The sequence below is a fragment of the Magnolia sinica genome, chromosome 6 (genome assembly GCF_029962835.1).
Source record: "Magnolia sinica isolate HGM2019 chromosome 6, MsV1, whole genome shotgun sequence".
Lineage (NCBI taxonomy): Eukaryota > Viridiplantae > Streptophyta > Magnoliopsida > Magnoliales > Magnoliaceae > Magnolia > Magnolia sinica.
Genome location: NC_080578.1, coordinates 81,338,324 through 81,355,331, shown reverse-complemented (window position 1 = coordinate 81,355,331; position 17,008 = coordinate 81,338,324). Strand labels below are relative to the sequence as shown.

Genomic DNA, 17,008 nt, shown 5'->3' with positions numbered 1-17,008 from the left:
TAAGAGTTTTAGTTGTAGTTTGATTCTGATTTCTTTCCCATTGCTTGGTACCCTATTTAAAGAGTTGTGAACTCATTTTTATAGAAGAATTAATCAATTTCGAATTTCTTAGAATTTATTTCTATTTTGTTGCTTTCTTTCCTCGTGGCTTTGAGAAGTCTCTGTGAGGAGTCTAGAGAAGCTCTGTGGATTTGGAGTAGTTATCCTCTTGAGGAAGACGGTGCTCAACCTCACGTCCTCCCCTGCGTCAAGTGCTCAACAATTTTTGATATATTTAAAGCTGCTTCAGATTTTTATTTGTGAATTGTAATTTTTACAGAGGAAAAACTGTTGCCTATGAATGAGAAGCTCGATCAATCTTCCCACTGGACGGCTGAAATTTGATTTAGGAATTTAGGGTTATAGTTATATATATAATATACCTGGTTTTCGATTCGAGCCGAATCGAGTCAAGTTCGAGCCAATACCGAGTCATGTCGTGTTAAGCCCAGGCAAGTTCCAACTAAGCTCGAAGAAAAATTTTAGTTAAAAAAATTCAGATCGACTCGGTTCCGAACCGAGGCGAATGGAGCTTTTTCGCGTCGAGACAAGTGAGCTAACCCAGCTAACTCCGTTGGTCAAAAGCTCTACCATGAAGTATCAAATAACTCGCCGTGATTAAACGAGGGCCATCCATGTGAGGAGAGATCATGTATTTATAAATCCAGTCGGATGTCACACGTGGCAGAGATCAGGGCCATTAATCAGTGATGTACACTGTATATCACGGTAGTGCATCAATGAGTGAATTAGACACATGTACGTTGAATTTAGACGGTTGGAGCTTTCATCCTGGCCGCCCATTTTTTTCTCATTTAAACCTGCTGCATCTTTTGCACGTGTTCGCCCTTCATATGAGGTCATTTAATCACGAGGGAAAATTGAGTTTCTTTGCGGGAAATGATCAACAGCTGTTGTACCTACATTTTTCAATTAAAAAAAATACTATGCCTGTCGGATATCCAATCCGCGAAAAATGTGGGCCACAATATTCAAACCACTAGATGTGAAAATTATCTGATCCGCTTATCAATTCTGACACATCGTCAAAATCAAAGGGCATATGACTCATTAAAATAGTGTTGCCTTCCCAATGAGTAATCCGAATTATTTACAACAATTATTTTTATGTTATTTCCCACCTTTTTCACGGATTGGATATCCTACATATGAGATCTGTCTTAGGGAAAAAAAGTGGCTGTATCGTAACTATGATACAGCCGCTGTGTTTGATATGTCTTTCTTTGCATGTCGTTTGTAGGCTTCAAAAAGCAATTAATTCGTTGCCGAAAATATTCCACCTCCGTCGGTCGCTCAGATGCGGATCTTCGGAAGGGGTGGGCCAACCACCTATGAAATGATACAGTAGAGCTGGTAGAACTCCAGTATGGTAAGCCATCTCTCTACCTTACAATTGGCAGGGTGAAGAATCAATCTCAACCGTCCATCTGTCAATCAGTTTAAAATACATATAAGGCGGATGATAGGTTCCGCTTCATAAACAGTCGCAGGAAAGTGAAGAAAAATGATGGCCAGGATTGTCTGATAGGTGTGATATTTGAAACATCAACCATCCATCAAAGGACCTCCTAGATGGATGTGCTTGACCGACACATTAACCTGCCACGTGTCCCTTGAAAAGTTGGCCCTATGATAATCCTATTCCACCAGGTCTATCTTATCATCTCCCTATTGAGCGTTATCTACGTCCGATTGGCTACTCCCCTGCCACCGACCCATGGCGGGTGGTCGGTGCTCTATGGGCCCCACCATGATGTATGTGTTTCATCTATTATGTTCTATTATGTTCATCCATTTTTAAAGATCATTTTAGTGCTTGATCCTAAAATTGAGAGATATAAAAATCTCAGGTGGACCACACCACATGAAAACAATAGTTATTGGATATCCACCATTAAAATCCTCCTAAGGCCTACTGTACTGTTTATTTAACATCTAATCTGTTGATTAGTTCATACAGGCTCAGATGAAGGGAAAAAACAAAAATCAGCTTGATCCAAAACTTTTATAGGCCCCAAAATGTTTTTAATGGTCGATACTCATTCAAAACGTTTTCCTGTCATGTGGTCCTCTTGAGATTATACTCAGATTTAGTATCATATGTTAAAATGATCTTTAAAAATATATGGACGGCATGGATGAAACAAATATATCATGGTGGGGCCCACAAAGCACCGACCACCATCCATTGGCTGGTGTCACGTGGAGTAGGCAATCCGTTTCCGAAGATGAGCGCCGACGCGCCTCGAGCTCTGAGTTGTACTAACGGTTCAAATGAGTTCAAAGTTACATGGGTCCAACAATGATGTATTTATTATATCCATACCGTTCATTCATTTTTTGAGATCATTTCAGAGCATTAGAAAAAAAAATTTTGAATCATATCAAAAGCTCAAATGGGCCACACCAAAAATAGTGGTGAGGATAATGATTTTTACCGTTAAAAGATTCAAACTTCTGTGACCCCAAAAGGATTTCAATGGTAGACATTCAATCCCCAACTGTTGATCTTTAGATACGTTGTATTTATCGGCGCGGATAGACGGTTTGGATATAACACATACCTCATGATTTGACCGGCGAAATTTGCCGACGTCAATACACGAGCCATATAGCTGTTGTGCGGTACAACAGCCAATCCGCTCCCAACGCGGATACGTCAAGTCCGTGACTGTGGCGCCCACCTGATGGATGTATCGTATATCCGTTTTCCATCCGTTTTGACAGCTAGTTTTAGGGCATGTGTCCGAAAATGAAGCCGACCCAAATCTCAGGTGAACCACACAGTGGTGATTGAATTTCCTCCGTTAAAAACTTCCCGTGGGCTCATCCAGGTATGTGCAAGATTATCAATGGGCTGGGAAAATGGCGTGAATGTACAGCACATACATCAAGGTGGGCCATGTTCACAGCCTCGCCCAAGTCGATGTTTTCCCAGCCTCGCTGAATCTGCGTTCTTGATAACTGGTCCATACATCTGATGGGCCCCTTGATGCCTGATTTTCATTCATGACGTGTACAGTGGGTCCACCCAATGAATGGCGTAGATCTTGTACCTCATTGGCCCTGATGAGGCGGAATTATTTGATAAATGCACCCACCTCTTCGCACAATGCACAATAGTCTGATAAGTGGGGCCATCTTTCGGTAATCCAGATCGTTGGTCCATGGTGTCCTCGGTAGATGGACTAGCCTCAAACATGCTATCCCAACACAATCTCCACCTTTCCCTTTGTTCCGTACAGATGTACGGTAGAGAAGAGAAGGACGCGGATTCGTCCTGCCCACGCTCGTCTCTAGATGAATTGTTTTTTTCCACGCTGTCCATTCATTTTTTATATCATTTTATGAAAAACAGAGGCCAATCCACGCTGTCCATTCAAGTGAACCACACCACTGGTAGCAGCGGTTATAATGATTCCCACGGATGAAACTTTTCTAAAGCCCAACATTGATCTTTATTTGCCATCCAACCTATTCATAAAGTTACATAGACCTGGACGCAGAGAAAACACATATATCAACTTATGTTGCCCCAAAAAGTTTTCAATGGTGAGATTTTAATCCCCATTGTGTAGTCCGCTTTAGCGTTGGATTTCTTGAATGGACGGTGTGGATAAGACCCATACATCACGGTGGCTACTCAAAGCTCCGGCCGGTTCCCAACTGGAGACAGGCGGGTAGGACGTAATCCGTGTTCGCCATGTGGATGTACAGTAGAGAAGAGAAACATAACAGTGATCAACTGAAAAGACACCTAATTCAAGCCGTCGGATCTTCCTATCAGGGAGATTTCGGGGGCATTTTCCATCACCATTGGGACTCAACAGATCAATGGTTAGGATTACACTGAAGGTGGGCCAAACTAATCAGAGCTTAAAACAGATGCGGATTACGACCTACCCTTCCCATCTCTAGCCACAAATGGGCAGTTCCGTGGGCGGGCCCACCGTGATGTATCTGCTTATCCACGCAGTCCATCCCTTCTCTCTTATCATTTTAATGAATGCGCACAAAAGTGAAGCAGATCCAACACTCAAGCAAGTGGACCACACCAAATAATAAACTTGGTTCCATTAAATATATAAAAGCATTAAATGCAAGAGTCATAAGCAGTGTGGTCCACTTAAGCGTTGGACCTTCTTCGTTTGTATGAACGTACCTTAAAATGACAGAGAGTAGGCGTGGATAAACAGATCCATCACGGTGGGCCCGCCCACATAACTCATGACTACCCGTTCGTGGCTAAAGAGGGCGGAGGTAGGAGGCAATCCGCGTCCGCTTAAAACACCGTGCAATGATGTAGCCCACGTGGATCATAGAACTATCACTTGATGAGTAGACATGTCTTACTTTAGGCTGCATGCATGCAATTACCGACATCTTTCACACGTGATCCACGCAGCATGTGGTCTACGAGGCATGCTTGTAACGTGGTTTGGATACTATGAACGGCCCACCGTGATATGTATTTTTTTTTATCCACACCGGCCATTTGTTTTTACAGTTCATTTTAGGAATTTACCAAAATTGAAGTAAGATCAAATGGATCAAACCACGGTAAACTGCATAATTGAATTCTTACCGTTGAAATCGTGAGGGCCAGAGAAGTTTTGGAACAAGCTGATATTTGTTTTTTTCCCTCCATCGAGGTCTGTGTAACCTGATGAACGGGTTAGATGGTAAATAAATATCACTGTGAGCCCTACAAAGGTTTCAACGGTTGACGGTGGACGTCATCATCCCCACTGTTTTCTGTGTTGTGGTCCACTTGAGCTTTGTATATCCTTCAATTTTGGGCTCATGCCCTAAAATGAGCTGGAAAACGGATGAATGGCGCCGATAAAACACATTCATCACGGTGGGCCCCACGGAGTGTCCACACCACGCGATATCCCGGTGAGTTACTCACCGCACAATCCCAGAAGCGCTAGAAGCCAAACGACCATGGTGCATTAGAGCCGTAGGAACCGGAACGTGGTGTAGCAATCTTTCAACAGTGACACGTGGCGGTGATGTATAGATCGGGTCCACCATATAATGGCACCTATACGGATGACTTCTTACTATGAAACAAACCTTTCCATGATACAGATCATTCCAAGTAATATTTCTTTTTCACCGTCAATTTAAGGGCCACAACGGATCGATATAATTTATTTACCATATTTTATTTTTAAGATGTAAACTATCCATACTAGGACGTTGCATATGGACGGACTCGATTTTCGTATCACCTTGCCAAGTGTCCTATGGATAAATTGGCCTATCATATTACCGTACTCCCGGCTCTACCACATCATCTCCCATTACGTCCAAGACGCGGATGGAGGGAGCGGATTGGATACTGGCAAAATGTTATCGGTTGAATACCAATAGACTATTTCTCGCAATAACTGCTCTTTCACTGCAGATCCGATATCCTCCGTCAAACAGATAAGCTAGCAGAGTATGATGATCCATACTCCTGCGTATAGAAATCGTTATCACAAGTCACATAAGTAGCTCATCAAAATCCGTCCAATTAGTGGGTCCCACAATAGATGAGCCATGACTCAAATCTGATACTAAATAAAGGATATTAACTAGATCATTGGTATGAATTCAAACGACAGTTTAAAAACAAAAGTAATCAATTTTTCACGTGTAAAATAAGTCCTACAATATGGGGTTTAATTTGAGAAACAGGTATAGCATGTGTACCATGTCTTATTGTTTATCAGAAACTGGCATCTTATAGCTTCCACGTGAAAGCCTTACCATGGTCAGAATTTATTGTCTGTAGTCAGTTAACTGGAAAGGGATTGGCTACTCCCCTGCCACCACCCAATGGCTGGTGTACGATGCTCTATGGGCCTCACCACGATGCATGTGATTCATCCATGTTATCCATCTATTTTTATAGATCATTTTACAGTATTACACAAAAAATGAGGTGTATCCAAATCTCAATTGGAACACATTATAGGAAATAGTGTTGAATGAACGTCGACTATTAAAAACTTTTTGGGGGCATAAAAGTATTGGATGAAGCTAATCTTTGTTTTTTCCCTTCATCTGGGTATTTATAACCTAATCAACAGATTGGATGTCTGATAAACACTACAGTGGGCCTTAAGAGGATTTAAATGATGGATATCCAATCACTGTTGTTTTCCTGTGGTGTGGTCCACCTAAGATTTATATCCATCTGATTTTCAGGATAAAGCCCTAAAATGATCTTTAAAAATGGATGAACGGAATGAATGAAACACATACATCATGGAGGGGCTCACAGAGCACCGACCACCAGCTGGTGCCAGGGGGGGTAGCCAATCCGTTTCCCAGTTGACTAAAGTGGATGCTGATTACACGGGAAGCCTTTCACGAGGGCTAGCGGAACGGCATGGGAAGTTCTTGTAATCGGAAGCTATGTGGGCTATAGAGAAGACCGCTATAAATCCACTCCGTCCATCAGTTTTGTAAGACCATGATGGGATAGTTATATAAAATCATGGAGGCCATATCACAAGAAACAGCAGGCATTGAACGTCAATAATTGTAAACTTTCTGGTGGCCAGATAAGAATTTTTTTATCAGCAATTTATTTATGTCTACAGTTTATCTGAATTGTAATAGACCTATGAACGGTTTGGATGGTATATAGTCATATGGTCAGCTACAGGAATGTTTCAACAATGGACGCCTCGGTTCCCACTGTTTGAATTGGTGTGGCTCAAATGATCTTTGGATCTGTCTGATTTTTGTATTGTTATCATATTGTGCTCCTATAAAACGGTGGCTCTGTCACAAGAATCTCTTTGGCCCCACACAGCTCTCGACTACAGAAATTCCTATCCCCGGCGGACAGGCAATCCGCATCCGTCCGGGAACCGGACGCGGATTAGACAATGACAGGTTGAGTGGCGAGTCCGCTACTGAAGTGGGGTCACCAAGTTATGTGGGCCCACTAATGATGTATTTGTTGTATACATACTGTTCAATCATTTTGAGATATCATTTTAGGGAGCCAAAGAATTAGGTAGATAAAAATCTCCAATGGACCCACCACAGAAAACAGCAGGGAGAGTGATTCCCACTGTTGAAACTATCCTAAGGCCCACCAGAATGTTTATTTTAAATTCAACCTCTTCAAAAGTTAAAAAAGATATAGAAGAAGGGACAAGACAAATATCAACTTGGTATAAAACTTTTGTACCCTTTAGAAGATTTCAATGGTGGGCCTCATTGTCTTCACTGCTCTGTACCAGGTTCATTGGAGCTTTCGATTTAACTCATGCTTTGTATCTTGCCCTAGAATGATCTCTCCATCTCTCCAAATGGATGAAAGGCGTGAATGCATCGTGGTGGGGGCACGGAACTTGGTGAGACTTGGGAAGCGGATTGCGGATGAGACTCGGTAAGAGAAGTGGATTGCCTACTTAATAACTCAGTGCCCCCGCTTGGTGTATTGAGTAAACTTAGTGTGGCTCACCATGATTTATGTATTATATCCTCTTTGTCTATCCATTTTACCTAATAATTTTAAGGATTGGGACAAAAAATAAAACATATATAATGTTAAAATGGATTCCACCATCAGAAACGGTTGAATTGAATGTTTTAAAAGAAGTTTTGGATTAAACTAATATTTTTATTTTACCTTCATTCATGTTGGTATGATTTTGTGGACATGTTTGATGACAAATAAACATAACCGTGGGCTTAAAAAGGTTTCAACGGTGAAAATCATTATGCCCATTGCTTTCATTGGTATGATGCACTTGATTGTTGGATGTGCATCAATTTTGGGCTCAGCCCTTGAATTAGATAGAAAACAGGATGGATGGCATGGATAGAACATGTATATTAAAGGTGGTCCCAACTTAGTTACTTAGTATGATAAGAGCGTATTGGGTGGATAAGAGCGTAACGATTTCCTACGGAAGGGACGTGGATTGCGTCCTACCCTAGCCCGTCTGTGGCCCCGAATGTGCAGTACTGTACCGTATGATGTATCTATTTATCAAGCGGTCCGTCACCATTATGAGATCGAGCGCAAAACTGAGGCAGAGCCACTCCCCAGATGGAAGCGGATTGGCTGGTGTACCAGCTACGTGTCGTGCCAAGACGAGCGCTGACGCTCCTCCAGCTCCAAGTTGTACGAACGGTTATGGAGATCAAAGTTACATAGCCCTGATGTATTTATTATATCCACACCGTTCATCACTTGTTGGAGATCATTTCATGGTATCATCCAAAAAAATGAATCATATATAAAGATCAATAGGACCACACCACAAATAGAAGCAGCATAATGATTTTTTACCATTAAAAAATTTGTAGGGTCTACCCTAACATTTATTTTCCATCCAATCTATTCGTAAGGCCACGAGGACCCAAGTGAAAAGTAAAAATAAATTTCATATTGATCCAAAAACTTATGTGACTCTAACAAGTTTCAATGATAGACGTTCAATCCCTTACTGCTTTTTCATTATGGTCCAATTGATAGTTAGATTTGTCTTATTTTTAGTCTCAAGTCTTAATATGAGATTGGCCCATGGATGGATGATTTAGATATAACATATACCTTTGCTGACTTCAATACATCAGCTATATATGTGGTGTGTGGTACATCAGGCAATCCGCTTCCACTCCTGATGACTCTGTCATTCAATGCAACTGGGCAATCAAGCTTATTATTTGGTGTGGTCCAATTGAGCATTGTATCATACTCATATTTGTGGTCGTGCCTTAAAATGACCTGATAAAAGGGATGGACGGCTTGGATAAACACAAACATCACAGTGGGCCCGCCAACAGTACTGCCGTTCGGGGCTAGAGACGGGCGGGGATTGCATCCCTTGGGAACTGGGCCGCACGAGTGCTGGCAGGCATTTCCCTGCCAATAATGGAAGCGGGACTCCGTACTAAGTAACTCAGTACGCAACACGGTGCGCTTGGCGTATTGAGTAAACCGTGGGGTCCACCGTAATTTATGCATTTTATCGATTCCGTTTATCCATTTAAAAAATAATAATTTTAAGCATGAACCAAAAAATAAAATATTTCTAAAGCTGAAATGGACCTCACCACGGGAAAATTTGTGAATTGAAAATCCACCGTTGAAAAATTCTTACGGCCATAGAAGTTTTTGATGAAGCTTTTATTTATGTTTTCCCTTCATCAATCTTTGTGTAATCTTATCAACAGGTTGGATGATAAATAAACATCACTGTGGGCCCTAGCAAGATTTTAACTCTGAAAGTCGTTATTCTCACCGTTTATTGCGGTGTAGTCCAATTGAGCTTTGGATATGCTTCAATTTTAGGCTAATCATTAAAATGAGCTGAAAAAAATGGATACATGGTGTGGATGGTTGGCCAACTTAGTTTACCAGCTTTCATAAAAGTATAATGAGTGACACAGTACGCAATTCGATTTCGCCAATCACGTTACGTCCCAGTGGGCCCCACGAGGCGCGGCCTTTCCATACCCACTCGTCATAGGACGGAAACGACAGATATAAAAAGGAGAAAATATATGATGCGTGTCTTACGTATCTGAACAGTGTACACGCATTTTCAAATCTGAAAATTGATACCATGTATCGATAATCCAGACCATTGATCAGTTTTATTATACAGATTTAATACGATTGATTCTACGAAATCTTTGCTTTTACTTTAAAAAAATATATATATAGATGGTTAACAAGAGATAAAATAACGGTCCAAATTCAATTCTAAATGGTACTAATATTGGTTGAAAGAATCTTCCAATATAGATTATTTTCGGAATATGGTCCATCCAAGGTGAAATTAAACAGATCAATGGTCTGGATTATATCAGAAATGCCCCACTTTTCTAAATTAAGATGCCTGGGGCCGTATTAAAATTCCATTAAATAAAAATAGAAACTCAAGGAGAAAAAGCAGGAGTCCTTTTTCTTTTTAAGCATCCCTTCGGCCCTCCTCTCATTATATGAGAAAGCTTCGACCTTTGAACCTGCAACTTCAGCTCTCTGTCTCTCTTGATTTTTTCCCTCTTTAAGGTACCATTTGGAGGGTCTGTTAGGTAAATATCATATCCTTTGTGGGTTTTTCTTTCTCTTTTTTTTTTTTCATTTTTGAATGATGGGATGGGTTTTTATTGTTTTGTATTTATTTCAACGTACTTGAGATAAATTATGTAATTTTTCTGAGCATGCTTGTTTGGTGATTATATTTATTTATTTTTGAGTATGATGATGTGATTTTTAGTAGTTTTTTGTTAAAATGTAATTGGGTTATGATTTTTTTCTTCTTCTGGTGATTTGACGCAGAATTGATTATTTTTTTCCTTATATTGTTAGTTGAAAGAGGTATTTTTTTTTTTAAATTAATTTATTTATTTATTGGGTTATTGTTTGTCCTTTTTTTTATTTTTAATTTTTAATTTTATTTTATGTAGATTTGAATGCGTTTCAGGTAAAATTGTTTAATTCTCTGTTTTTTTGGGTATGTCTTTTCTCTCTCTCTCTCTCTCTTCTTTCTTCCATTTTCATTTTTGAATTAAAAGATGTCGTTTTGTTTTTTAGGGTTTTCTTTATTCACAGGGTCATGTTTTTTTTTTTTTTTCCTTCCTTTCCTACTGCTTCTTGGTTTGCTATGCTACCTGTGATTTCTAGGCCTTAAGAGCAAAAATCACTTATTTCTATGGATTGGTTTATTATTTCTCCATTTATTTTGTGTTATTTTGTTTCTTTGAGTGGAAAGCTGAGAGCATGTTGGTGGATTTTCTTTTCTTTTCTTATTTTTGGTCCTTTTATTTGTTTCTGGATTTTCGTTTTGGGTTATTATTTGTTTCTGTTCTGAATTGGTGTTTCCTTTCAATATTGTAATGTGGGCTTTAGCTGGGTAATTTCCTTCCCATTTTGTTGGATTAGCAGAAAACAACCAACTCAATTACATTTTTATGCATTTTGTTTTAGGCTGAGCTTCACAATAGTTTCATTTTCTACCCCATGTGGCAATTCAGGTTCATCAGCATGTGTGGGCCCCTTGTGGCAGGTAGAACTGGTTTGATGATCGGAACCTCCCATATTCTAGGTTCTAACTTAGATGGGTCACTGTTGGAAAACCAGGCCGAAAGGATAAGTGTAACTATTGATATGCATAGATGAATGTTGAAAATAAAACTTTTATGGGTCATTTGGCACCCTTCCAAAATCAGCATTTGCCAAATTGCCAATGTCTGTTTCTTTTTTTTAATAATTTAATTTCTTTGCAGTTTCAGTTAGGCGATTTACATTGTTTTGCTTTATTCTTTTGATAATATGAGTTGGAGCATTATTTTTGGGTGCAATTGAATGAAACTTCTGTTGATATCATGTGGCACTTGGTGCGCCAAGGACCTGTTTTTGCCACTTGAAACTGATTTTATCTCACTTTAGTTAACTGTAATGGGGAGAGGGTGGGAGAGAGAATGGTAGCAGGGCTTTTTTGTAGGTAAAATCCGACCCATACATTGCCAACCTGCCATACCTCTAAATGAACCTACTACCCTAACTTCATTTTAAATCCCTTCTGATGTCCTTTTAAAACCCAAAATTTGAGAATCTTTGAAGACTATTGTCTGTGTTTGCTTGAGTTATATATAGTAGAGATTATTGTGTATTAGAGATCATACTCATATAAATGGTTTATTTGTTTTTAAAATCTACTAAAGCATTTATCTCTAATACATAACTACATTAACTAAAATGAGATGAACTCATTTTTTAAAGCGCCAACCAAACAGGCCCTAAATTCTTGTAAACATGGTTTTCTAAAATCAGCACCATGCAAATATTATGTTCAAGGGACTGCTGTTATTACGTAATGGTAGCAGCTCTGTAAAAATCTTAATAAAAAGAAAAAGAAAAAAAAAGGTGGAAGAGGGAATCGAAATGCATGCTATGAAAATTGTGGTTAATGTGAAGGTTTGTTTTATGATGGCTGCTATTTAATAAAATCTATTCTTTTATAAGAAAAATCGGTTATATTTCTGCTTGTAACGTGGCATATCGTAACATTTTGGGCCTTCACGGTTATAAAGGCTGTTATGCTATCTGCTGTGATGATTTTTAGCTTTGTGCTTTTCAAACTTCTTATCTGTTGTTCTTTAAGTAAATTGATTTGGGTTATGGTTTTCAAATTTCTTATCTGTTGTTCTTTAATTAAATTGATTTGGGTTATGTTTTTATGTTCTAGAATGGGAAGTGCTGGCAACTATGGTGAGTACACTTATGAGAATTTGGAGCGGGAGCCTTATTGGCCTTCTGAAAAGCTCCGAATTTCAATAACTGGTGCTGGTGGGTTCATTGCATCACATATTGCTAGGAGGTTGAAGAACGAGGGACACTACATCATTGCTTCAGATTGGAAGAAGAACGAGCACATGACGGAGGATATGTTCTGTCAGGAGTTCCATCTTGTCGATCTGAGGGTCATGGACAATTGCCTGAAAGTTACCAATGGCGTCGATCACGTGTTCAATCTTGCTGCTGATATGGGAGGGATGGGCTTTATACAATCGAATCATTCGGTTATAATGTACAACAATACGATGATAAGTTTCAATATGCTTGAAGCTGCGAGGATCAATGGTGTGAAGAGGTATGCAGCCTTCTATGGATATTAGATTCTGTTTGTCTTGAGGATTGAGTTTTGGAATCATAGCTATTTTTCTTTGTATGATTAGGTTTCAAGTTTTATTGCAATAAATGTGTCATCCAAACATTTCGTTACTTCTGAAAATGTTTTTTGATTTTCAGTATATTATCATGTTATTTGAAGGCGAGAATCTGAACCTCCTATCTTCAGCATTACATGCCTCTAAATGGGACCTACTTACCATCAATTTATATTCACACCCACACACACACACACACACACACACACACACACACAGAGGCTTTATAGCAGGAATAGTTACTATTTCTTCAAGTTATTGTCCTTGTTGTTTTGAATCTGTCTGCCTATGCAAAGGATCAGTATCTAAGAATGCTTGAAATAATGGTGTGCAGGTTTTTCTATGCTTCTAGTGCTTGCATATACCCCGAGTTCAAGCAGTTGGAAACGAATGTGAGCTTGAAGGAGTCTGATGCTTGGCCTGCGGAGGTTTGTATCACTAAAATCCAATATTGCTTGTGATCATTGCAAGGACCATCTTGTAGATGTTTGTCACGGCTATTCAATTTCGTCACCAAGGAACGCTTGCATTCCGTCCACCATTACCGATTGGATTATTATTGTTGTGCAATGGATGAAATTATGTGCATTGTTGAAAATTATACAATCCTCAGCCCAATGATGTGTGAGCGTCCAATTGCCTTGAGTTTGTACAAGTGGGGCCCACAGTTTGGTAATCCAGCCTGTTGAACTAATGGGCCCACAGTGGATGGGCTGCCCCCCCCCCCCCCCCCAAAAAAAAAAAAAAAATCTCATACCGGAAGATCATATAATCGAATCTTTTGCTATTGTCAGTTGAGTATGGGCTGTTTCTCTCTTCTTCTTCTTCTTCTTCTTCTTCTTCTTCTTCTTTTTCCTCCTTTTTAACTGTTTATGGTCAGGGCTGTCCAATCTAAGGGGGCATGATCCATCCACAGTGGGGTCCATCAAGTCAATGGGTTGGATCAGTGGACCTTGGGCTCCTCTTGTACAAACTTGATGCCTGGGGACACTTTACACATCTCCCTGGGTTTAGTATCATATAATTCCTCGTGAACTCACTAACTCAATTTGTTTTTATCAATGTTATAGCCTCAAGATGCTTACGGCTTGGAGAAGCTTGCGACGGAGGAGCTGTGCAAGCACTACACCAAAGACTTCGGAATCGAGTGCCGGATCGGGCGGTTCCATAACATTTATGGTCCATTTGGAACATGGAAAGGTGAGCTATAATTATCTCTTTCCCATATCTGCGGAACAATCTCTTTGGCTCAATCATGACACATTGGCTTCTCTTTATGCACCGTAGGTGGGAGAGAGAAGGCCCCGGCTGCTTTCTGTAGAAAGGCTATTACTTCCACCGAGAAGTTTGAGATGTGGGGAGATGGACTGCAAACTCGATCCTTCACTTTCATTGATGAATGTGTGGAAGGTGTCCTGAGGTAATAATCATCTATTGCGGAAAGATTATTTCTGTGTATATTCTTTGGAAGGTATGGAATGCTAGACTAAGACTAATGTCAGGGCTCTCAGCAAGCCTGATTTAATCTTGTTTGGAAATGAGAATAAAGCAAGACCAAAAATGTTCTATTCTTAATAGCTTTGCATGTTGCTGAGTTATTTGATACTCTGGCTGCAGTAAGGCTTGATATGCATGCACTTAGAAATTGGATGCGGCATACATGAACTCAAATTGAACTATATAAATGGTTGGAATTAACATCTCCAAGTGACTGTGCCAAAATCAAATAGGCCAAACAATCCTAACCTCTGATTTGTGGACACTAGTTTGTTGAAACAGGACTATTGTACATTTTCATTTTTAATTGTCCATAAATGTCCATCAATTGGATAGTTGGATAATCAAATAAGTATCAACTTTGGTTCATGACAAATCTAAACTGGAAGCTTTACTTTGGACTTCAATTTCAATTTCTTTTTTAAGTATGCTATTTTGAAGTAATTTATTAGTGCATGTGTATCGTCCATCACATTCTGCCAGAGTATCACAGTTTCTCATGTTTGCAAATCAACGTTAAAATTTGAAGAAAAATCAAAAACTGGAGTCTTGCTCAACCCTCGTGCACCTGTGCATGTGGCCACACTTTCGAATATGCACTTGTGAGAGACATCTAATCTGTTTGTCAGTTAGGCCCTGCTGTGTCGATGACGTTCTGAAAAATGAGGCCTGTCCACTCATCAGGCTGGCCACATGCGAACTGTTGGAAATTATTTTGGAACTAGCCATTGCTTCGGTACATGATGAGTTGGTTGCATGGTTTTTGGGCGAGGTCACATGGTGGGGCCCAACTGATGCACTGCTAGGCTGTCCCACACAGGTCGTGCGCATGCGGCTGCTTGTCAGGTTAGGAAAGCTCTGAACAGTTGAGCGCTTCTAAAATGGGTTACAGGGATTTTCGCAAATAAGAAATCTCGTGCTTGTTTTTTGGGGTCTGGCCCATATATTTCTTCCAATGGTGAAAGCTGCTTGAGTTGATTCTTTATTTGTTGAAACACCATCATCAATCTCTTTTAATTTCTCATGCAATCAATCATTGCTGTGTTTAGATTGACAAAGTCGGACTTTCGGGAGCCAGTGAACATCGGCAGCGATGAAATGGTCAGCATGAACGAGATGGCCGGAATGGTACTCAGCTTTGAGGACAAGAAGCTTCCCATTCATCACATCCCTGGCCCAGAGGGCGTGCGTGGCCGCAACTCTGACAACACTCTGATAAAAGAGAAGCTGGGATGGGCCCCAACAATGAGATTGAAGGTACCTAATTGTGCACCAAAACATCTCTATTGTACTTCTGCCACTTGTCTTTAGTGATTAGAATGATTGATTTGGTGGGCCATATCCCAAAAAGAAAAGAGGTTGGAATGTTGTAGCTATCCTCCTATAAGTGGCCTGAAAAGGGTGATTACATTTAAAAACAAAAAAACAAAACAAAACAAAACTTTCACAACATTTTGATTGTTTTCCGGCCTAAAGCCCTCCCATCAAGTGGCCCACCATGGTACCTATGTTCACCTAATGGCAGGAATGTCAGTTCATGCCACTTCTACGAGACGAGCACCATAATAACATTTCTTTACCATGGATTTCTTGCTACTTCTGAATTTCATCGTTTTGAAATTTTACAGGACGGGTTGAGGATCACATACTTCTGGATCAAGGAACAGATTGAGAAGGAGAAAACGCAGGGCATCGACTTGTCGGTTTATGGCTCATCCAAAGTGGTCGGCACCCAAGCACCTGTTCAACTAGGTTCACTTCGTGCCGCTGATGGAAAAGAATGAACTGGGGTTCTAAAGCATTGCTGATAGGCTGGGGTGATCGCTGCCATATCATGTTGGAGGAAGCTAGAGATGGATTTTGGGAACGGGCAGTGATTCAAAATGCTATCAAGCACCTGGGTATTTTCCATTTATATATTCGATTAGATAAAAGGCATGCATTTTACTCCATTTGTTGTTGTAGTTTCTCTTTGTAGAGGGCATCTATTGCAGGATGATATGATCATCGACTGATATTTTGTTTCTATTGGAAGCGATAATGAATGGTATTCGTATTTAAGATATTCTTGCATACTTTCTTATTTATGGCTTGCAAAAGATGGTTTAATGTGGGAGGGAATATGACCCATCTCTCAACAGTGCATACGATAAGGTGGCATCATTCTGTAGTGTCCATCTATTTTCTCAAACTGCAGATGGTAAATGGTTCAAAGAGGGTTGACATTTGACATTGTAGCACGGGAAAGCAAAGAAAGGAGATGGCTAGGGTATTCTGATAAGCTTACCTTTTGAGATGTGTGCCATCCGTGATAGCCTCTACTGGATGGACGGTTCAGATTGATATACCTTGCCATGTGTATTGTGGATACTGGTATTTAAGAGTATTGTATAATAAAAGAATCATCATTACGATTTTCCAGTATTTGTTTAAACACCTAACTTGGTGGTCAAACGCAGAAGTGATAGGAGACTAGTAAAGGAATTTGCAATCATTACAAATTTATAATACATTCTAGTGGAAATTTCCTTTCCAAATACACGAATCAGTGTATTTTTTCTATTGATTTGACATCATAATAATGTAAAAGTAAGTTGGTGTGTTGTTCATCTGTTGCAATCTGTCTTTTTGCCTTCATTAATTTGGATGTAGTATTCATGCAACTCTCAGGTTATCCTGTCAAATATCAGATTGGTTTTTGTGGAGATGGATGTGTTCTGACTCAGCATGACATATCCAGTTTTCCCAAGTTGGA

At 39.9% G+C, this 17,008-nt stretch overlaps 1 protein-coding gene across 1 annotated transcript; it reads left to right on the top strand.

Annotated features, from left to right (window-relative positions):
- Positions 1 to 9,963: 9,963 nt before the first annotated feature.
- Positions 9,964 to 16,316, top strand: LOC131248929 (GDP-mannose 3,5-epimerase 2). Its single transcript, XM_058249455.1, has 7 exons — positions 9,964 to 10,119; positions 12,276 to 12,680; positions 13,091 to 13,184; positions 13,827 to 13,956; positions 14,044 to 14,176; positions 15,303 to 15,510; positions 15,882 to 16,316. Exons 2-7 carry the CDS (start codon positions 12,277 to 12,279, stop codon positions 16,035 to 16,037), a joined length of 1,125 nt encoding a protein of 374 aa, XP_058105438.1. The 5' UTR covers positions 9,964 to 10,119; position 12,276; the 3' UTR covers positions 16,038 to 16,316.
- The last annotated feature ends 692 nt before the right edge of the window (positions 16,317 to 17,008 follow it).

Bases quoted from the DNA above. Each gene is read 5' to 3' on its own strand.
- LOC131248929 (XM_058249455.1), top strand. From the start codon at position 12,277: ATGGGAAGTGCTGGCAACTATGGTGAGTACACTTATGAGAATTTGGAG. The intron at 13,185-13,826 runs GTTTGTATCACT...TCAATGTTATAG, and splicing joins CTGATGCTTGGCCTGCGGAG to CCTCAAGATGCTTACGGCTT. The intron at 14,177-15,302 runs GTAATAATCATC...TGCTGTGTTTAG, and splicing joins TGTGTGGAAGGTGTCCTGAG to ATTGACAAAGTCGGACTTTC.